The sequence below is a fragment of the Colossoma macropomum genome, unplaced genomic scaffold (assembly GCF_904425465.1).
Source record: "Colossoma macropomum unplaced genomic scaffold, Colossoma_macropomum, whole genome shotgun sequence".
Taxonomy (NCBI): Eukaryota; Metazoa; Chordata; class Actinopteri; order Characiformes; family Serrasalmidae; genus Colossoma; species Colossoma macropomum.
Window position 1 is genome coordinate 11,602,950 of NW_023494809.1, and position 22,535 is coordinate 11,625,484.

At 38.1% G+C, this 22,535-nt stretch overlaps 2 protein-coding genes across 2 annotated transcripts; both read right to left on the reverse strand.

The window, feature by feature from the left end:
* Window positions 1-8: 8 nt before the first annotated feature.
* On the reverse strand, window positions 9-11,506 carry LOC118798528 (myelin-associated glycoprotein-like). The gene is made up of 6 exons (XM_036557910.1): window positions 11,503-11,506; window positions 10,898-11,164; window positions 6,273-6,533; window positions 5,989-6,088; window positions 2,990-3,051; window positions 9-169 (listed from the first exon to the last, which is right to left on the reverse strand). The coding sequence occupies exons 1-6, from the start codon at window positions 11,504-11,506 to the stop codon at window positions 138-140; spliced, it is 726 nt and encodes a 241-aa protein (XP_036413803.1). The 3' UTR covers window positions 9-137.
* LOC118798924 (myelin-associated glycoprotein-like) lies at window positions 11,020-22,231 on the reverse strand. Its single transcript, XM_036558550.1, has 7 exons — window positions 22,094-22,231; window positions 21,885-21,936; window positions 19,569-19,940; window positions 15,966-16,259; window positions 12,905-13,174; window positions 12,022-12,298; window positions 11,020-11,164 (listed from the first exon to the last, which is right to left on the reverse strand). Exons 2-6 carry the CDS (start codon window positions 21,922-21,924, stop codon window positions 12,042-12,044), a joined length of 1,233 nt encoding a protein of 410 aa, XP_036414443.1. The 5' UTR covers window positions 21,925-21,936; window positions 22,094-22,231; the 3' UTR covers window positions 11,020-11,164; window positions 12,022-12,041.
* Window positions 22,232-22,535: the final 304 nt, after the last annotated feature.

Sequence of the window (22,535 nt, forward strand, 5' to 3'; positions counted from 1 at the left end):
GTCAGCAACTGGAATTCTATAATGTTACAAATTCTATGTCAATTCAACATAATACACATAATATTTGTTCTCCTGTAATATTTAAAAACTTAAAATAATAGGCAAGAAATATCGAAATACTTTCACTCTGGCAGCCATCAGAACCACATTGTTCTGGAGTACTTGGTATCTGAAGAAAAAAGAAAGAAAAGGTCAGCGTTCTTTGATGGGATATCACTGATGTAAACCCAGGACTAGGTTTAAGGAGGAATTCCACTAACCTTTCAAAATTTCTGCCTAATTAAATGGTTAAGATGTAAACAAACTGTAATGTGAAATGTTCAGTTCTAGAGAAACAGCAGTGGTGGTGATGGGAGCCAGACATCTGAAGAGTTTAATGCCTCTAAAAGCTCCATCACAGAAAGTTCTTACAGGAAACGGCAACAAATATGCTGATGTCAGAGACATTGTTTTCATGATAGTTTTGAGAGGATTTTGGCTTTAAACTTTTTCTTATATATATTTCACGGTGGAGGGGTACAAGCAGTTGCTAAAAAAATGAAAACGTCAGGTTTATCACTATTTTACCATCATCAGCATTCCATATAACACTCAGAAGACGTGTAGGTTCACTGGCGCTTTTGGACAGTAAATAAAATGGCTATATTTGTGCTGTAGACATCATGTTCCTGTCAGCACCACTGTGAATAATGCTGATTCGGTAAGAACGGAACATTTCACATCACACCACTCTGAATGACGATTAGTGATCAAATTTGAAAAATTGGTGAAACTTTTACAGTGGCCGACAAGACTCAACACTTTTCATTTTCAGCAAATGAGGAAAACATTTTCTTTAAAACGAAAGGTGCTGCAAATTTGTAGACGCTCTGCAAACTCAAAATGACAACACTGGAAAACACATGAAAATGCAGCAGAGTCAGTCACAACACGATGGAAATGTTTCCAGAGGACACTGAAAGCGGATGGAGCTTTTCGAACTTTTAAATTCTATGCAGCATAAACCTTCACTGGTAAAAGTAAGTTAACTTTTATTACTAATATCACTGTATCATAATGGGAATTAGCTGTAGAGTGTCACTATATAATAGCATATATGCCTCAAATAGCAATACCAGATATGACTACTGTAGTACAGCTATGGCATGTCATATAGTTAGTATTGCTGTAAATGTATATAGTATTTATTTCACAGTAGAATACTGGTTTTTTTTATAGGCTCATGCTGTAAAACAATAGGCTTTTAGAGCATTTGTTTACAGCAACATATCAGACAATGCAGTTTAGAGTAATTTACTGGCAGGAGAGTCGCCAATAAAGAACTGTAAATTTACAGTAAATAACTGTAAAGCAAAGTCAGAGCATGCTTCGACTCCCATGATTCTTTGCCCATGCTAAGCTGGACTGTATTTATCTTAGAACAGTGATTTAAGGGTTTTGGTTGCAGTTTCAAGTATGTGATGTTAATGTGTAGAGGTTAAGTGAACTTTAGAGCAGTTCTGCTGAGTACTGAATTTGGGAGTGTGAGCTACCATCATTAAGGTTTGTGTCCTGATTCACAGCCTCCAGCGTGATTTAGAGGTTTAAAAAGTGATTTTCCTGTCTTTTACTCTGGTTGCTGTATAAGTTCTAAATAAAGCTTTGTCATGGGTATGAACTTTGAGCTATCTAGGCTTCCACTGTGCACCCCCTATACTACAATACAGTAAAATACTGTAAAATATTTAAAAGTGTTTACTATACACCCTTTCTGCAAATTTACAGTATTTATTTTACAGTAAAGTACTGGTTTGTTATTTTACAGGACTGTGCTGTAATAGACTGGGAATTTAGAGCGATGCATTGGATTACAGTAATATACCAGACATTGCAACTGACAGTGATTTACTGGCAGCAGAACTGTACATTTACAGTAAATAAATGTACATTTAATATACGGTAAAATACTGTATAATATTTACTGTGAATATGCAGTAAGTTACTGTAAATGTTACAGTACATTTTTTACAGTGTAAATATTTTACAGTACTTCGTATATATGCTCTACAATTGGCTGCCAGTAAATTACTTTAAATTTTACGGTATTTTTTTATTATTTTTTTTTTTACAGTGTAGCCAACCAAGTTAACCCTGAACTCACTGGAAGTTTTTCCACCTACAGATATTCCATCCTCTCTCAGAGTCTTCCAGAAACATTTTAGTTGTTAGTGTGACTGTATTTGCAGCACGTTTGTAAAATGAAGCTCAGGCGTAGTCATGATTTTTGAATTTGCATCACATATATGAATTTGCAATGCATTTTTCATTGTACTGAGTGTTGGACACCGTAGTAATTCCCCTTTTAGTCTGTGTCCATTAGTGTCACATTATCCTGTCAGTATGTTACATGTCTAGAGGATGCTCATGAAGTAATTATTAGCTTTAGGCAATATTAGCATAATGTTTTAACAGAATAGCTCAGTAAAAAGCTAACGTTGCTAACAGTGAATGAAAGCAAATGGCCACCAATTAGCATTAAATGAATTATATCATGCCAGCTGGTGCCGAACTACCTTCCATTCATTGTTTGTCACATGAGCAAATATGGTTGATCTATTCCTTTAAACTCCCCGCATATACAATGGTGTGCAAAAGTTTTGGCACCCCTGATCAAATGTTATGTTTCTGTTGATTTTTTAAATAAAAATAAGTGAACACATCCTTTACATAGAGCACACTTCTGCACGATTTAATTCAATGTTGATTATTTGCTGAATTTAACATATTGGGGGGAAAAACATAAAATATGGCCTGTGCAAAAGTTATGGCCAATTTTATGTTTTATTTTTTCCAATATATCAAACTCAGCAAAAGAAACTGTTATTCTTTGTAGGATAATGTGAAAACCAACAAAACATACAATTTTTTAACAATCTGGGGTGATCAAACTTTTGCACATGACTATATAATGGCTTAATATCAGGACTTAATATGAGACCTCAGTATTTACCTCCCTTTTCCTGTTCATTGTCCTTCAGCTCAACTTCTACCAGTGGGTTGATGTTCTCCCTGCTGTTTAAACACAAACATACTGCATGTAAAGACACAGGGCCATCCTTAACCAGTCAATTTTCTGCCTTTTAAAGCAGAGAACCCTCGTCTCTGGCATGATTTATGAATGAAACTGTGCTCCTTAGGGAAGCAGCATCTTAATAAACAATGATGACCCTGCTTTAGATCGCAAAGTTATGAAATGCAGATCCTAGAGCTGTAATGCTCAGAGATATTTTATAAACATATGCCATGTTATGACTTGTAATACATTTCATTACTACTGCATTATTTGTCTTCCGATGAAATCATTGATATCAAATTATATTTTCATAATACTGTTACCACAGAGCACATTTGCATGTTATGATGAAGCACGGATGCAGTAGTTGATGATAGTGAATGTGATACAGCATGGTGTTATACAGGTGAATTAGAGGTTGATCAATACAGTAAACCATGATTTGATACAAATACAAATGCTGATGTGCTGGCAATGAGCTTTTCCTTTGTGGCTAGCCAAGTTAGATATTATGGCCAAGGCCATCTAGCATTTTATTCAGTCAAAAGTTTGGCCACTCCTGGTCAAATGACCTGGTTTTGTTGATTTGTGAGTTAACACATCTCCACAGGGCACATTTTACTGCACAATTACTGGTTATTTGTTGAATTCGAAATATTGGGGGGAAATATAAAGTATGGCCTGTGTAGAAGTTATGGCACATTTTATATGTTTTATTTTTTAACTCAATAAATAAGTGGAGATTGGGCACTAAAATGAGCAAAATCTTTGACCTGGGAGTGTTTTTGCATTCAACTGTATCTGGGGATTTTCTGACTGAGAGGGAATTTTAGTAACATTCAGTTATAAGGCAGGGGTGCCCAAACTTTTTGTCGTGGGGGGCCAGAGTGCAATGTTCTAGTGGGCCAAACTGAGTTTTTAGAAATGTTGTAACATTATACTATATTTTGTTACTACAACACTAAAATATTAAGTTACATTATATGGCCAAAAGTATGTGGACACCCCTCCTATTTATTGAGTTGATGTGTTTCAGTCACACCCATTGCTAGCAGGTGTATAAAATCAAGCACATAGCCTTGTAGTCTCCATAGACAAACGCTGGCAGTAGAATGGGTGGTACTGATGAGCTCAGTGATTTTAAACATGGCACTGTCATAGGATGCCACCTCGGCCACAAGTTCTGTCCTGCTAGATCTTCCCCTCTCAACTGTAAGTGCTATTATTGTGAAATAGAGGCATCTAGAAGCAACAACAGCTCAATCATTAAGCGGTATACCATACAAACTCACAGAGAGGGGCTGCAGAGTGTATCTATCCTCTGTTGCATCACTCACTCACTACAAAGTTCCACACTGCCTCACTAAAATAACATCAGCACAAGAACTGTGCATTGGGAACTTCATGAAATGGGTTCCCATGGCCAAGCAGCTGTAAACAAACGTAAGATCAATATGTGCAATGCCTCAGCTGGAGTGGCATTGAGCACACCGCCACTGGACTCTGGAGCGGTGATAATGTGTTCTCTGGAATGATGAATCATGCTTCACTATCTGGAAGTCTGGTGGTTGAATCTTGGTTTGGTGGATTCCAGGAAAACACCACCTAATGGAATGCACAGAGCTAACAGTAAAGTTTGGTGGAGGAGGGATAATGGGCTGGGGCTGATTTTCAGGCCCCCTGGTACAGGTGAAGGGTGATGTTAATGCTACAGCATACAAGACATTTTAGACAATTATACGCTTCCAACTTTGTGGCAGCAGACCCTTTCCTCTTCCAGCATGACTGAGCCCCTGTGCACAAAGTGAGCTTCATAAAGACATGGTTTGATGAATTTGGTGTGGAGGAACTCGAGTGGCCTGCACAAAGCCCTGACCTCGACCCCACTGAACCCCACAGGGATGAACTGGAATGTCGAGTACCAGTTAGGCCTCATCGTCCAACATCAGTGTCTGACCTAACAAATGCCCTTTGATGGAATGGGTACAAATTCAAATGGACTGGCTGTTGTAGTGCTTGTGATTTTCAACAAGCTTAAATAGGTGAGATGTTTACGTCCCCATACATTCAGCCACATAAGGTACATTATAGTATAAAAATAAGTTCATTCTTCCATTGGGTGATGAGATGGGGTTAGGGTAACTTTACGGACCAAATCAAACATCCTCACAGGCCAAAGTAAAAAATATGTTAGGCAGCCCAAGTAAAGGGGGATATTATAATTTACTTTACTTATTAAGCCTTATCAAGCCACTAGCCTGTAATTAACTGGCTCATCAGAGTGCACTGAGCATTTTCCTTCATTACACTTTTATTTGGTCTAATTTAGATCATAATCATTTGCAAAACATCTGAGGTGTGAACTAATATGCCCTTATTAAATCTTATCAAGTCAATAGCCTTATCAGTAACTAAGTTATCAAGCCAATAACTGCTGATTTACTCCTCGTTGCTACTTTATTGAGCAGTGACTAGAGTGAATTAATCACTTTACGCAGGACTTTTATATGTGTATTATTGTTCCTAATCTTTTGCAAAACACTTTCCTGAGCATTGGGTCTATAATGTGCTTCTTTACAAAGCACTAGGTGTTGTCTTATCAATAGTTCAATAGTAAATCACCATTTGGCTGTAAACAAAACTGACCATCTATAAAGAGAAGATTTAAAACTTTAATTCACCGTAGTTACTGCTTAATGAAGTGAGCAGCCAGACTACTACTTACCAACTACTGGTTTGATGAGGCCTAATAAAAGGACACCATCATGTCCCCCTATACTGAATTGTTATTAAAGTGTTTCTATAGGTAGCCACTCTATGGCTATCTATAGAAAGTGAGGGGGAAGCATATTCTCACATACATATACAAGCACTAACTTTCACTTTCAGCGACATTAGCATTTTTGGGTGAGCTCTTCTTTAATCTGGGTCCGCACCTGCGTTGTGTGCAGTAGAGAATCGCAGCGATCAGGAGCACTAAAGCAGCGCCTCCACATCCTGCAGCGGCGAGTGAAGACATGGACGAGGCAGAAGAGCCTGCAACAAAAGCGAGATGCTAATGTACTAGCAATACGAAGTTATATGTTAGAGTTGCCCTATTAATAGCAGCGAGCAGCGATACACTCAGGTGTCTTAAATCATTTACAACAATGTTCATTGCCTTTGGTCATTAGTTCTAAAAATGGAAACCACAGGATTAAATAAAGGAGAGTGGACAGACCTTTGAGTGTGAGCTGCAGAGAAATCTGTCCATATTTGTTGGCAGCGTGGCAGGTGATCAAATGATCTTGTCCGTTCCCCATGTGCCCGGTCAGAGTAGACTTCAGACTCCCACTGAACTCCATGCTGACCGTTCGATTGATTTGAACACCAGGGGCAGTCCAGGTCACAGCTGCCAGTGGATAAGACTCAACCACACACTCACACCTGACCTGTCCTTTTTCCAGTGTGCAGGAGGAGTCTGGAGAAATGACTGGCGCGACTAGGGAATGAGAAAACAATGAAAAAGTTGTCTTTAGTTCACTTTTTATTTAAAGCCCCTCAACATGGCTGTACATGTTTAAAAATGAAAAAAAAATAGACCACACTACTCTTCTCGGCCACCCTTAATGGTGAGTAAAAAAGCGAAAAAGAGAGGATAAATTTAATCTTATGATGAGGATCACAGACTTGTGTCCAATATTTGAACATTTATCACTTGTGTTATATCCATAACCTATGGCTAACCAGCTAACAGCTGGAAATGGAAGCCACACAAGAAATTTCTTGTATCTTTACTGTGCGTCACGCCTGTAAAGTACAATCGCAGGGAAACACTGTGTGCCACAATGTTAGGAGGTTGTAGCGAACATAATACAAAGCTCAAGTATCATTTTATTCCTGCAGTTAAGGTGGGCCGCTAGCTATCATGCTATCGTAAATGAAGAAAAATGCTTATAACAGGATCCTGTGACAGCTGGCTAATGGCTGTGAAGTACAATCGCAGGGAGACACTGTGGGCCTCAATGTTAGGAGGCTGTAGCTAACATAATACAAAGAAGACAGTGGCTTTAATAGGATTATCATGCTTGTTATACACTCTTAAAAAAGACGGTTCCACAAGGGTTCTTTAGTAAAGACAACAGTTCTATAATGAACCCTGAAAGATTAATTACAGAACCATATACAACACGTACTCCATCAATCTGAAGAACCTTTTCACCATGCAAAGAACCATTTAAGCATGAAATGGTTCTATACAGAACTCATGGTTCCAAATAGATAAAAAAATGTTCTTTAGTAACGGAAATAGTTCTACATAGAACTATGAACATTCAAGGAACCCTTTGCATGATCCCAAGGGTTCTTTGCATCATGAAAGGGTTCTTCAGAATATGCTGTATATGGTTCTATGTAGAACCGTTTTGAAAAGGGCTCTATATAGCACCAAAAAAGGTTTTGCTGTTGTTACAAGCTTGACATCATAACAATAGAAGAACCCTTTTTGGTTCTATATAGAACCCTTTTCAAAAGAACCATCTACAACACATTCAACAATCTGAAGAACTGTCCAAACAGACCCAACACCACCCATTGGTTGAGCTCTCCCATTGGTTAGGACTTCAGTGGAACCGAAGGCCTAATGCAGGGGTCAGCAACGTGCAGCTCTGTGAGCTGTACACAGCTCTTTTACTGCTCTGTTTGGCTCCACAGCAAAATTAGATTTGTAGGTAAAAATAAAATAATCCTCCTTAGCAGCAACATAAAGCTCTGCTGATCATTCAAACAGTTTTAACAATAAAAGATCTTAAATGCTGTTAATGTATAACTGCTAATTCACCCTTTAACCCTGAAGATTGGTGCGCAGACTGCTGGTCACCATAGCAACGCAGACAACAATCTTGCCTAGCTGGTAGCTAACAAAACGGCAAAGAGAAAGATTTAAGACAAACATATTATTGAACATATTATTGAAATTGAGATAATAGGACTTAATTGCATTTATAACCACTCCAGCTGGTTTCCTGATACCTTTAATCTGCAACGAGAAACTGGCAAACACGAAGCTGAAACTATTCTATTTTGTGGAAAAGTTTCCTGCTATATCTGAGCTAAAGCTTAAAGCAGAGCAAAGTAAGTCTGCGTTTTTGTTTCTATTATATTTTTAGCCTATACTAGTACATTAGCACATACTGAGACATATTTAAATTGGTGATGGGCTAACGTGTGAGATTCACCACTAACATAACTAGTAATTGACAGTGGAATCAATTTGTGGAGGGAAAAAAAAACATGCTAGTCTTTCTGGAAGTTACTTTTCTTCTTTGTCCACTGTTCTATACAAGCCAGTGATGAAATAAACTAAACATTCCTAAACTTTTCTTGACTTAAAATCATCTTTGGTTTATATCTGTGACTTAAATGAAAAGCTTTGATTATGTCTGTTTGTTGGCACTGCATAACATGAATTTAAATGCACTAATTCCAGAATGACACAGTGTCTGTTATTTATTTTATTTTTTTTTAGCTAAGACAAGTTGTCACATGCTGCTAATTGGGTTTTCCAATGTACGGCCTGAAATATACAGCGAGAGAGGGCGGAAACTGTGCCAACCAACCCCTCTCCCTCCTAAAGGAAGCTTCTGACCACCTGGTGGCGCTGCGCAACACTTACTTTAAACTGTGTTGAGTTGTAGAGTAAAAAACACTATAAATATAACTGTATTTACATGCAAACCAGGCAGAAGTCTAACTAAGACTGCTAGTCTAACAACTACAATCATGTGAACAGCATAGCATAACATTTTATGGCACCAAACCAAACATGTTGTAAAAGCTGTAATCGCTGGAGTCTATTTTCGAGTAAAGCCATAAAAAACGCTTTTTTTCAATATTTGCCTTACTACTGAAGCTGGAGGGGAAAGCAGGAATACCATCTTGTCAGCTTCGGAAAGCCAGGCACTGTGCTTTTAATCAAGGAGGGGAACTCATATGTGGGTAAACACATCTGCGTGAGGAAGAGGGCAGCTCATGCAGCAGTTAAGTCAGATTATTTACATGAATGTAAACAGGACTATAAATGGAATCTCGTAAATGTTTTGATCCCGTTTATGATGCTAACTGGCGGATATAAGCTTCCATTGTTCGATACATTAGTTATGTAACTCCAAAACAAAACCAAAGAAAGAAACCACCAAACATGTCTTGGCTTACTTGTCCCAGATTTCTTTACAGTGGTGGTGATAGGAACCAAAAACTTACGTCACAAAAATAATGGTTCAGACATTGTGCAATGTTTCTGTAAGCATTTCATGTAATAAATTTCTGTGAGGGAGCTTTTAGAGACAAACTCTTCAGACGTCTGGTTCCTATCACCACCATTGTTAAGAATTCTGACTTGGTAAGTTTTTCTAGAACATAGCGTTTCACATCAAACCATTCTGAGTAACTTTCCATCTTGTAATTATACAGAAAATGTGAAAATTAAGTGGGATTACCCTTTAAATGTAAAACTATATGAACTGCCGAAGCATCAATTTAAAATAGAGCTGGTCAATACAACAATATTTATTGTTAAATTATATCATGTCACAAAATGCTTTTTTGAGGACACATCATTAGTCCTGCCTTATTGCATTAAGTGTAGCATAGCATGTAATCTGGTGAATATAAGTCATTTTATTCATACTTTTTGGTAGTATTTATTAAATATGACTCTATTTTGTCTTCTCCAACTTATAAGATGTCAGAAAACAAGAAATATTGTGACACATTGTGACTTCCTGAAGTATCATAATATCACAATTGCCATATTGCCCACCCCAACTGTAAAATAACACTGTAAAAATGGTTTGTCAATTCAACGTAAAAAAAATTACTTCATGTAGTAACAGGGCCATTCTACACAAATGTCCACTTTCTTTTATCTATCCATAGGAGTCACTGGTGTTACTGATCGTCATTGGTGTTACACGTAAGAAAGGTAACACCAGCGACATTTTTAATGAAAAATGCATTTTACAAAATGGCTGTTACAGAGCAACAAACCACAAGTTGTCTATCATAGAATATCCACTAAAATATGTAATTTAATCCATTTGTATTCTATTTTTTCACAATTGTCTAAGAATAAAGTGGGTCACACCAGTGACTTCAGCTAAAAGCTTCATATGAAATTATGAGCTAAATGAGAAAATTTCTGACAACTGGAAAGACACAGTGGACTCACCATGTGCTTTTTTTCATAGATACTCAGAAAATAGGTAAAAGGAAGTCAAGTGATGTCATCAACGTGATTTTAATTTCAAAATATGAGTTTTTTTGTTATGCAGTAACACCAGTGACACGACTCCTGAGGACCATAACTTTCATTATATATTTTATAATATGTATTTGGCATTTGTTTTCTTTATGTCATTTAAATAATATATTTCATAGTCATGTATAGATTATTGCAGTTGAAATTGCAGAAAAACATGTTTTTTTACCTCAAAATATGGCACTCATCCTTTACACATGACTGTGAGGACGAGCTCTTCTGTGGTGCTTCGAATTCTATAGAATTGATTTAAAAACCTAAATATAAATAAATTGTAACCCTAATATGTTTTTCAAGTGTACTATATCTGTAAATGCTAGGGACACGAAAATGAACATTTCCATAGAATGACTCAACAAGCAAACCAACAACCAATGAAAGAATCTTTCATTCAAAGTATTTATTTAGTTGAATAAAAGTAGTTAGTTTACCACATGAAGTATTTTTTTTTAGGTTGAACTGACAAACCATTTTTACAGTGAATCTACAGTGGTCACATTTGGAAAACACAGCCCCCTACAGAAAGCCCCAAGCACTTAGACACTCACAGTCCACACGAACCAGCGTGCTGGTGGAGCGACTCTGGTCGATTTCATTGTGAGCTGAACAGCGGTATGGCCCCATGTGCCTGCCCACGACCTGCAGGTGGAGCCTCTCTGACCGCTCGCTGAGCTGGACCTCCCTGTCCTCATACACCAGGTACCAGCTGTAGGACAGCACTTCTGGAAAAGCGTGACTCAAACAGGAGAGCGTGAGAGACTGGCCTTCCAGGACATGCAGCGGCCGCTGGCTTATTGACACGTTCTGCGGGGGCGCTGAAACAGACAGAAAACAAAGTTTAACATTTTCTCAGCAGAGAGGAACCCTCAGGGTCTTCTAGGCCTTCAGAACATGCCAAATTATTAAGAACTGAAAAATACACATCTGTCATTTATTCAATAGATTCAACAGATTCATGCTTGTATTTAAACTCTAAGTATTACAGCACTACTCTTGTTTCATTGTTAAGTTTTGGATGGAAACAAAAGTGTTAAACCGTTGAAACATGCAGTGGAAAACTGCCCGAAGGGAAATTGCAGACCTAATATATAGCTAATAGCTAAGCAAGCTCTGCTATTGGTTAGGCCTCCAAGACCTGAAGAGAAGTACTAACGCATTAGATTAACCATCAGCATAATTACAGTGACAGAGGAATCATTTTTGAGAGAACAAAAATTATGGTAGGCCTTCTGGAAGTTCTAGATACGAGAGTCACTACGAAACTGCTAAAGGTAGAACATACGCTAATATGTCTATCACAACCTTCACGTAAAGCCAAGGATGTCTTTTAGAAGCTTCAAATATCTGTTTTTAATCAAGAACAGCCAAAAATGTGAATCGCCGTTAGCCTAGCAATTACAAACTACTAGAATCCCACAGGCGTGCTAGCAGAAGTTAGCATTATCGTAGAAGTGAAAATGCCCTCATATTTACCTTCCTTGATTAAATAATGAGTAGATAAATGCTTGATGTTGTAAGTGGATGCAAATGATGTTTTAGATCCTAGAACCCACTTTGGTAACAGAATTAGCAGTTAGCTAATATTCCCACAATTCATACGTTGTGCACTTTCAACACTTTCACCCTCATACTTATGAACTACTATAATAAAACTAGAGAATCACTGCTGTACCCTTTATGAGCAGGGTGTGCTCATGCTGGCCATGATCGTTGATAGGCCCTGCAAGTCACAGTTGTGTGCTGGACAGTCATGTTAAACAGCATCTCCCCGCTGAGTGTGTGGTTCTGTCGTACACTGAACATCTCAACATGGCTGAGGGCAGACTGAGCATCCGTGCCGTCCACCGTCCACTCCACAGAGGCGCTAGGCAGGGATCGGACCTTACACCAGCATCGCAACGCTGGACCATGGATAACACAGCTGGATTCAGGCAAGATGGAGGGCTTGTCTGGAAATATCACATTAAGAAGACATAAACAACCATGTATGTACCTGAATTCTGTGATGACGTAATGTGTCTTATGTCCTTCTTTGTAAGAGACAATTTTGACAACTTTAGCTACAATTACATTAAATTAAAATATAATATTACACTCACTGGCCACTTTATTAGAAACACCTGCCTTGTACTTCTACTCGCTGGTTACTTCATCAGAAACATCTACTTTGTGTTTCCACTCAGTGGCCACTTTATTAGAAACACCTAACACCTTGAGAACACCTAAATATAGCCTAAATATCTAGTCAAGAGCAGCTCTGTGGTGAGAAACTGACCACTGAGGAAAGACTAGAGGATGACCAACACAAACTACATCAACAGATGTACGCCAGCATGGTGGAAGCACAAGGGAGGCGTATCTAATACACTGAGTCTAGTCTTAATAGTGAAATCTTAGTATATCACTATGAGCACTACTATGAATAAAAGTCCTCCTTAAATGTTTTCAAATTTGTAGCCCCCTGTTTTTTCAGTCTGTCCACACTGAGCGCCCTGCGTACCACTGACACTCTGTGCATACAATAGAGGCAGAAAAGCCCCAGATCTCCGACTCACACTCCACAGTGATGATAAAGGGTGAGGAAGAGTTGGCCATTCCGAGAATGTTCTGGGCCGTGCAGTAAAAGCTGTTCTGGTCGTGCTGCAGGTCAGTGACCGTGATGCTGTCCTCTGGAGTGGTCAGTGTTCGCACAGATCCGTCCCTCTGAAGGTACCACAGGAATGTGGAGGAGGGTGGGTTAGCGTCACTGCGGCACTCCAGAGTTACATTCCCACCCACCAGAGCTGTGCTGTTCTCAGCAGAGACATGAACTGATCGAGGAGCATCTAAAGAAACATGGGAGGAGAAGCTGTAGGCCTTAAAATCCAGTGGAAAAAAACATATTATTACATTTTCCTTCAATTGTAGTCGATCAGAAAAGATATATTTGGTGTCTTTAGTTCAGCTCTGGAGCTACGAGGCTAATGCAGCTAACAAGTAATGGAAGCTTACACCCATGCCTATGTTCCCAGGGTCTATATCCCCCTGGGTTGTACATTCCATCAGCTCTATTGATGTTTGATGTATCATATAAAGATATGATACATCAAACATTCATATGATACATTAAGAAAAGCTATGAAAGTGTCCTGAAGGTCATAGTTCAAGTCCAGGGGTCACCAATGGTCACACAGAGGACAAGGAGCAGCTTGTTCAGTAGAAAAGCTCTTGCCCTCATCTACAATTTAAAAAAATGGCTCTTTAGTAAAAAAAAATGGTTCTATGAAGAACCATGAACACTCAAAGAACCCTTTGTATGACTAAAGGGTTCTGTGAATTGTCAAAGTGTTCTTCAGACTGATGGACATGGTTCTATATGGAAGCTTTTTTAAAAGGGTTCTATGTAGCACCAAAAAGCGTTCTGCTACTGTGATGATGCCAGCTTGTAACAATCGCAGAACCCTTCTGGGTGCTATATAGAACCCTTTTCAAAAAGGTTCTATGGTTCATGGTTCAAAAAGATGGTTCTTCAAAGGTTATTTAGTAAAGAAAATAGTTCTATATAGAACATGAACACCTGAACTCTTTGCATGATTAAAGGGTTCTTTGCATCATGAAAGGGTTCTTCAGAGTGATGGAGAATGTGTTGTGTATGTTCTATATAGAACCTTTTTGAAAAGGGTTCTATATAGCACCAAACTGGTTTCCCCTTTTAGGTGCTATATAGATCCCTTTTAAAAAAAAGTTCTATATCACATTCATGCACGTTTTCCATCACTCTGAACAACCCCATGATCCAAAGGGTTCCTTGAGTGTTCATGGTTCTATATAGAACTATTTTCCTTACTAAAAGATCCATCTTTTTGAAGGGAAAGACCCTTTCTGAAAATGGTTCTATGTAGCACCAAAAAGGGATCTGCTTTTGTTATGAAGTCAAGCTTGTAGCAACAGAAAAACCCTTTTGGTTCTATACAGATCCCTTTTCAAAAAGGTTCTATAGAAAACCACCTATAGCACATTCTTGCACGTTTTCCATCACTCTAAAGAATCCTGTCATGATCCAAAGGGTGCTTTGAGTGTTCATGGTTCTATATAGAACTATTGTTTGTACTAAAGAACCATCTTTTTAAGAGTGTAGTAAAGAGAATGGTTCTTTTTGGAACCATGAGTTCTATAAGGAACCATTTCATGCTTAAATCGTTCTTTGCATGGTGAAAAGGTTCTTTAGATTGATGGAGTATGTGTTGTATATGGTTCCATAAAGACCCTTTTTGAAAGGGTCCCTCAAATAAAGAAGAATGTTGCTTCATTAACAGCTACTAGCGCTGCTCTGTAGGCGACCCTGCCAGTCTGCAGTGACAGCAGAGGAGGGTAAAGTTCAGCAACCTCACTGCTGGGCTTTAGTTACATTTAGGGAATCATATGCCTTCAAAGAGGGGGGTGTGACAATTATTCATAATTCTTCCCCTAATTCTTCAGTGATATGAAGCTCAACTCAGCTAATCGGCAGCTTCTTGTCAAAATTTTCCCGTTCCACCTTAAATGGTGGCGTATTTGTGATGCCTGAGGTGTCAGAATGTAACTGGTACGCCATTTAAGGTGGAATGGGAAATTTAGCTAGCTACCAAGACATCAGCAAGCTACTAGCGATTTTTTATGCTTCTTACGAAGAAAAGGACCATAATACACCGAAACAGCATTAAACTAAGATAATCCAATGGTTATTGTAATTGTTTAACTTTTTCAACTCCTTGGGACCACTAGTGGTTCCAAAACGCACTTCGTCATATTCTTCATAACTTTCATATTTCATAAGCTACATTCAAAAGGTGGGGGTCGTATGAGAGCTGTAACTGTCTTCTTTCCAGTCAAATAGATGGGTGATGTAATTTTAAACCCCTATAATAAAAGAAGCTGAACTCACAATTTTTTTTTCTACTGAAAGTCGACCCATTTTTCCACAAATCTGGGCCATAAACTATAAACAGATGGTGTCTCTTCAGTGATCTGCTCTGTACAAATTATTTTTATAAAAAAATACAAAGACCGTCTAAGATTTTTGGCCTTCAGCAGTAAATTGTAAGCATATAGCGATATGTGTATGTTTATAAAACACATGTTCTGTTAATTTGAGGGGAGCTTTTACAAAAAATAAATAAACAAAAAATAAAAATGTACATTTATTTCATGCAGTTACTGAATAATTTGCCTTATGATTTGGTCACATAAATTCAGATGGAAAAACCAAAATATACCCTGGTGAATATTAAGGGCCAAAAATACTCACATTTATGGGTTTCTTTGAATGCGCAAAATGAAGGGGTAAGGGCTAAGTGGTAGGGACGAGGGGTGAAACTGGATTGGGCCTTAGTTTCCTAAGCTGACTGAAGGGACGTCACATTTTGAAACTCGAACTCAAACTGGGTTTTCCATTAAATGGATCCTTTAAGTTCCCATTCGGTTCCATCATACAATACCAGCATGTTGAAAGCACAGCAATAAACTTGCTCCACATCCATCATGTATATTTAAGAATAAGAACATAGATCTTCTCTTTTGCTTCACTGCATTACTACTGACATCCCACCACATGTCCATGATGCATTTAACGAGACAGAGATGGTATTATAGACTTACAGTGTACGTTTATCTCCACCCAAGTTGGAGCCGCCTGCCTGCTTGGATGACCGACCCAGCAGCCCACTGCCCTGCCCTGATCACTGGCTCTGGCAGGGAAAGAGATGGTGCTCTCAGTTCGCCAGTAGCCCTGGCCCAGGTCCGTTTGGTTATTCTCGACGTCCCCACTTGTGTCCCCAAAAGAAAGGGTAGGGGGAGATGAAATGCAAGTGTGCACCACTGCGCAGGAAATACGAAGAGTCTCCCCCTCTTTTGGATTTCCATCAACAGTAAGTTGTACTACTGGTGTGGTCTCTGTTATAAAAAGCAATAAATACTGAAAGTTAGCCAGAGATCGGCCACATGTGCAGCATTCACACATTCACACTCTTCATTTGTGCCCTCTTTAAGCCCCTAAACCCCATGGGAAGCTCCAGGCTTCAATTCCTCACTCTCGGAATTACACAACTTACATGTTTCATAGTAGTTGCTGACTAATTCATTCTGGATAATAAGTCTGCAGTATAAGGGGTTAATAACCAATTGCGGGAAAGTGTCCAAATGACCAGCAGATGGCAGTGTGGTGCAGCTGCAACCACCACCTACATGGTTTTATGTGATTTTGTGTAGACTGATAGTAATTCTGGGAACCTTGTGCACATTAACGCTGCACAATATATTGCTTGTGAGTTGTTAGCTTGATTTCAGCCTTTGCAATAGTGATTAACGAGCCCCAATGTTCAAAGTTTCTGTGGGTGTTTTGATGAACTATGGGACTCTCACTCTCAAAATCCATGCCCTCTGCTCACACTTTCAAAATTAGCTTGAGATAAATGACATATAGAGAATCTGGGGCTCTAGACAAAATACAGAAACAGGGCCCCAGCACATTTTTAAATTAGTTAATTTAAAGCCCTGGGGTCCTGACCGGAGAAAATGTCTTGAATCTATGAAATAACCTTCAATCTAGCTGATAAATCTAGTATTTCTCACGTTGAGGCAGTTGTGAGAATATTAGAAGTAGAAGTAGAACTAAAGTACTCAATGGACCAACTGGATGCACTTGTTTCCAAGGTTACACTACACTCATTTCCATGATTTCCCTACATCAATATCCATAGTAATGCTTAATCAATTTCTATGGTAAGGTTACACTCCTTTTGAGAAGGTAACACAACTACGGTTCTTCAACGGTTCTTTAGTAAATGAAATGGTTCTACAACCCCATTTCCAAAAAAGTTGGGATGCTGTGCAGAATGTAGATAAAAATAGGATGCAATGATGTGAAAATCATGTAAACCATATTTTTAAAGGGAAATACTACAAAGACAACATATCAAATGTTGAAACTGAGAAATGTTATTGTTTTTTTTTAAATTATGCCAATTTTAAATTAAATGCCAATGACATGTTCCAAAAAAGTGGAACTGGTTTTCAGCCTTGTCCCTTGCGAACAGAGATTTCTCCAGATTCTCTGAATCCTTTACTGATATTATGTACTGTAGATGATGAAAAGCAAAAGTTCTTCGCTATTTTATGTTGAGAAATGTTATTCTTGAATTGCTGCACAATTTGATGGTGCAGTCTTTCACAGAGTGGTGAACCCCTCATTGTCTTTACTTCTGAAAGACTCTGATGCTCTTTTATACCCAATCATGTTATTTGGTGGATCATTCTCAGCACTGCAGTAACACTGATGTGGTGGTGGTGTGTTAGTGTGTGTTGCGCTTGTACGAGTGGATCAGACACAGCAGTGCTGCTGGAGTTTTTAAACACCTCAGTGTCACTGCTGGACTGAGAATAGTCCACCAATCAAAAATATCCAGCCAACAGCGTCCTGTGGGCAGCATCCTGTGACCACTGATGAAGGACTAGAGGACGACCAACACAAACTGTGCAGCAGCACATTTTACATCTACAAGGTGGACTGACAAGGTATGAGTGTCTAATAAAGTGGACAGTGAGTGGACACAGTATTTAAAAACTCCAGCAGCACTGCTGTGTCTGATCCACTCATACCAGCGCAACACACACTAACACACTACCACCGCATCAGTGTTACTGCAGTGCTGAGAATGATCCACCACCCAAATAGTACCTGCTCTGTGAGGGTCCATGGGGGTCCTGACCACTGAAGAACAGGGTAAAAGGGGGCTAACAAAGTATGCAGAGAAACAGATGGACTACAGTCTGTAATTGTAGAGCTACAAAGTGCACCTATATAGTAAGTGGAGCTGATAAAATGGACAATGAGTGTAGAAACAAGGATCGGTGTATATGGTTCTATATAGAACCATTTTGAAAATGGTTCTATATAGTACCAAAAAGGGTTCTTCTGTTTGTATGATGCCAAGCTTGTTACAATAGAAGAACCCTTTTTAGTGCTATATAGAACCCTTTTCAAAAAGATTCTGTATAGAACCATCTACAGCACACTCTCCATCAACGTGAAGAAACTTTTCACAATTCAAAGAACCTTTAATCACGCAAAGCGTTCTAGTTGGGGCAACAGACTCAGGACTGGGATGGAGAACCACTGCAGTACAGTCTTAAAAAGATGGTTCTTCAAGGGTTTTTAGCAAAGGAACTGGTTCTTCAGATTGATGGAGATGGTGTTGTATATGGTTCTCTATAGAACCTTTTAAAAAATGTTTCTATATAGCAGCAAAAAGGGTTCTGTTATTGTTACAAGCTTGCCATTGTAACAATAGAAAAACTCTTTTGGTGCTACATAGAACCATTTTTTTTTTAAAGTTCTTTAGGCTGTAGAACCATATGCAACATATATCTCCATCAATCTGAAGAACTGTTTCACCATACAAAAAAACATTTTAGCATCTATGCACACTCATAGAAAAGATGGTTCTTTAAGGGTACTTTAGTAAAGAAAATGGTTCTATATAGAACCCCAAACACTCAAAGAACCCTTTGCATGATTAAAGCGTTCTTTGCATCATGAAAGGGTTCTTCAGATTGATGAAAATGTGCATGAATGTGCTACAGACTGTTGTGTATAGCACCCAAAAGTCTATTGTTACAAGCTTGACACCATACTAATAGTAGAACCCTTTTGGGTGCTATGTATAACCATTGTCAAGAAGGTTCTATATAGAACCATCTACAGCACATTTTCCATCAGTTTGAAGAAGGCTTTCATGATGCAAAGAACCCTTTATTCATGTAAAGGGTTCTTTGAGTGTTCAAGGTTCTATTTAGAACCATTTTCCCTACTAAAGAACTCTTGAGGAAACATCTTTTTTAAGAGTGGGGACTTATGGTTCTAAACAGATACATTCCTTTTACTAAAGAACCCTTGAAGAACCATTTATTTTTAAGAGTGAGGACTTAAGGTTCTAAATAGATCCATTCCTTTTACCAAAGACCCTTTTTGTGGAAACATCTTTTTAAGTGTTGGGACTCAAGGTTCTAAATAGATCTGTTCCTTTTACCAAAGACCCTTTGAAGAACCATTTTTTAAGAGTGAGGACTCAAGGCTCTAAACAGATCCATTTTTCTTACTAAAGAACCCTTGAAAACCATCTTTTTTTAAGAGTGGGGACTCAAGGTTCTAAATAGATCCATTCCTTTTACTAAAGAACCCTTGAAGAACCATCTTGGACTCACCTTGGACTTTTAGCTTCACGGTTTTGTGGTAGAACTTGTGTTTGACTGCATCTGGATCGATCCAAGGATAAAGCTGATATTCATTCATTGCTGGTAGAACATGGCTGATCTTCAGGCTGCAGTTTCCAGACTTCACATCTCCTACGAACTCAGTTCTGCCATGGAAAGGCTCGATGACGTCCTTAGGCTTTTCACTGTAGACTATGGGGTACTTGGTACTAGAGTAGCTGTACCAGATGATTTGGGACGGCTCGTGTGACGGAGGGTGGGTGAAGGTGCAGGGGATGACCACACACGATCTGGTCAGAACATTGATCTCTGCTGGCATGGTTACACTCCACTCCTCGGCCTCTGTAAACGCCCACCGAAGCACTGGGCAGTGAGGACAGAACGAGACGTTTGTTCACTGGGGGGTCTAAAGCAGGTTCATAAACCATGTTTCTAAAGAGTTTTAAAGTCATACTTGGCCAAAAACATCTAATTTACACATTTTTCCACTTCAAATCAGATTTTGTTGGTGTGTTTTTTCAGTTCAGCACTGCAGCTACAAAGCTAACAAAGCTAACAAGTAACAGAAAGGTCAGGTTAGCATCATGCAAACACAAGCCTGAACCATCACACTTGCCTCAAACTGTGTTAGAGAGACTGAACCGCTCCTCAGTCTTGTTTATGTCGTCTCTGAGACTAAGTCCAGACTAAACTCAGGTTTCAAGATGGCTGCTGCTGCTGTTTTTAGCCCATTTTTATGCCATACAGTGTCACATAAGCAAGTCTATGCATGATTACTTAACAATTCCACACGTATTGAGGCAAGAGTATGATAATATAGACAAGCAGTTTGCACAACTAATTAGTGGGGTATATATAATGATGGTATGTTAATCACTTAGTATCCTAATAATGGCTTATTATCCCAATATACTTACTTAACTTCAAATTTAATTACACATTATTTCCACAGATTTTCTTAAAATAAATGAGATATTGAGTGAATATTTCAAGAAACTAAGTTACTATATTGAGATGCTAAGCCTTGAATTTGAGACAAAAAAAATTACTTCCAGAAGTGTAAATATAAGTGTATATTTTAAAAAAAATAATTACTTTGATATATAAAGTCAATATTTGAAGAAAAAAAAAGTAAATATTTCGAGATGCTAAATCAACATTTTGGGATGCAAAGTCAATATTTCGAGATGATAAGTCCAAATTTTGAAACGTCAAAATGTTGAGTAAATAAGTCATTATTTTGAAATGCTAACTCAACCTCTTGAGAAAGCATGTCATTATTTTGAGTTACTAAGTCAATATTTTGCTGCCAGAAACAGATTGAAAAGAAAAGCAGAAGATTGTTATTTCAAGATGTGCATAATTCAAGATAAGTATTTTGAGATATAAAGTCAATATTTCAAGAAAATAAGTCATTGTTTTGAGATATAAAGTAAACATTTGAAGAAAAAAAGTTTTAAGATGTGAGGTCAATATTTCGAGATGATGAAATTTTGACATGCCAAGTCAATAATTTGAGGAAATAAGTCATTATTTTGGGACACAAAGTCAGTATTTCAAGATAAGTCTAAATTTTGAAACGCCAAGTCATAAGTTTAAGAAAATAAGTCATTCTTTTGAGATGCTAGGTCAACATGTTTGAGAAAACGTCATAATTTCAAGATACCAAGCTTTGATTTTGAGAAAAATATCATTATTTTGAGTTACTAAGTCATTATTTTGCTGCCAGAAAGAGACTGAAAAGAAAAACAGAAAAAAAAATTTATTTTGAGATGTGAATAATTCAAGAAAATAATTTTGAGATATAAAGTTGATATTTCGAGAAAATAAGTTGTTATTTTGAGATATAAATCCAATATTGGAAGAAAAAAAAAAAAAATCAACATTTCGAGATGTCAATATTTTGAGAAAATAAGTAATTATTTGGAGATATTGTCAATATTTAGTGAAAGTATGCCATTATTTCAAGACACTAAGCTTTGATTTTGAGAACAAATGTCATTATTTTGAGATACTAAGTCAATAATTTGATATTTTGCTTTCAGAAACAGAAAATTGAAAAGAAAAACAAAACAAACGCTCGACTTTATGATGAGACTCGACTCAATCTGGCAGGAATGGGCTTCCACAGATTTAAAATGCCTTCATCACTGAGTGGTAAATAAAAACAGAAACAGCTTTTCATGGCTCCAAAGTATCTATACTACATCTTGTTAATAATGAGCTATCAAGTCCTACAGCGTCTGAGTGAAGAGATCCTGTGTTTAAACTTTGTATTTTTTTTTTGTCCACTTACTCAACACTTACCTTGCAAAACAAAGCAGAGGAGCACCCAACATCGTCCCATGACGTCTAAATCCTGACAACACAGCACATGAGAAGAATACTGTTTCAAACTGAGAACAGAGAGTTCACAAAGCACCCGGAAACAATTCTACATGATTGAGACATTTCAGTATGAACACGGCAGGTAAACTTGAATTTAACACATTTAAATTCAAATTAAAAATGAATACCTGTGGCCTTTCTCTCACTCCGATCCAGCTTGAGTGACCAAAACAGGGGCTCTGCCACCGTTGTATGCCATATTAGTGCAACTTAAGCATTTACTCCGGAAACTAGCAGAAATAAGCTGGAGGAAACATCAATGTCACTTTCAGGGTTTCATAAGAGTGATGTCTTTTCTCACAAGCCTCAGAGCTTCCCTCAAAGTCTGTCACCGGTGTTTGTAAAGCTACAGCTGCAGTGCTCCAACCTAATTTCTATCAGCCGCACCTGCAGCGTACAGCCGATTACTATGGGCAATCATTTTAATGCAGAACAGAAAAGAACATAATAGAAGCTGAATAGAAATGGGCAGGCGCCACGTGCCCATTGACTTCTATTATATGTGTGCTTCAAGTCAATGTGTTTTCAGTTTTTTCCTAAGCACAGGGACACATATCAAAACTACTGTCA

What these genes read in the sequence shown, in the direction of transcription:
- LOC118798528 (XM_036557910.1), bottom strand. An exon ending in CACGCTGGTTCGTGTGGACT is followed by an intron (nt 6,534 to 10,897) that starts GTGAGTGTCTAA and finishes CTCATTCCCTAG; the next exon opens with TCGCGCCAGTCATTTCTCCA. An exon ending in CTCTACTGCACACAACGCAG is followed by an intron (nt 3,052 to 5,988) that starts GTGCGGACCCAG and finishes GTGTTTAAACAG; the next exon opens with CAGGGAGAACATCAACCCAC.
- LOC118798924 (XM_036558550.1), bottom strand. Translation starts at nt 21,924, where the DNA reads ATGGGACGATGTTGGGTGCTCCTCTGCTTTGTTTTGCAAG. An exon ending in CCTCTGCTTTGTTTTGCAAG is followed by an intron (nt 19,941 to 21,884) that starts GTAAGTGTTGAG and finishes CTCACTGCCCAG; the next exon opens with TGCTTCGGTGGGCGTTTACA. An exon ending in CTTTATCATCACTGTGGAGT is followed by an intron (nt 12,299 to 12,904) that starts GTGAGTCGGAGA and finishes TGATATTTCCAG; the next exon opens with ACAAGCCCTCCATCTTGCCT.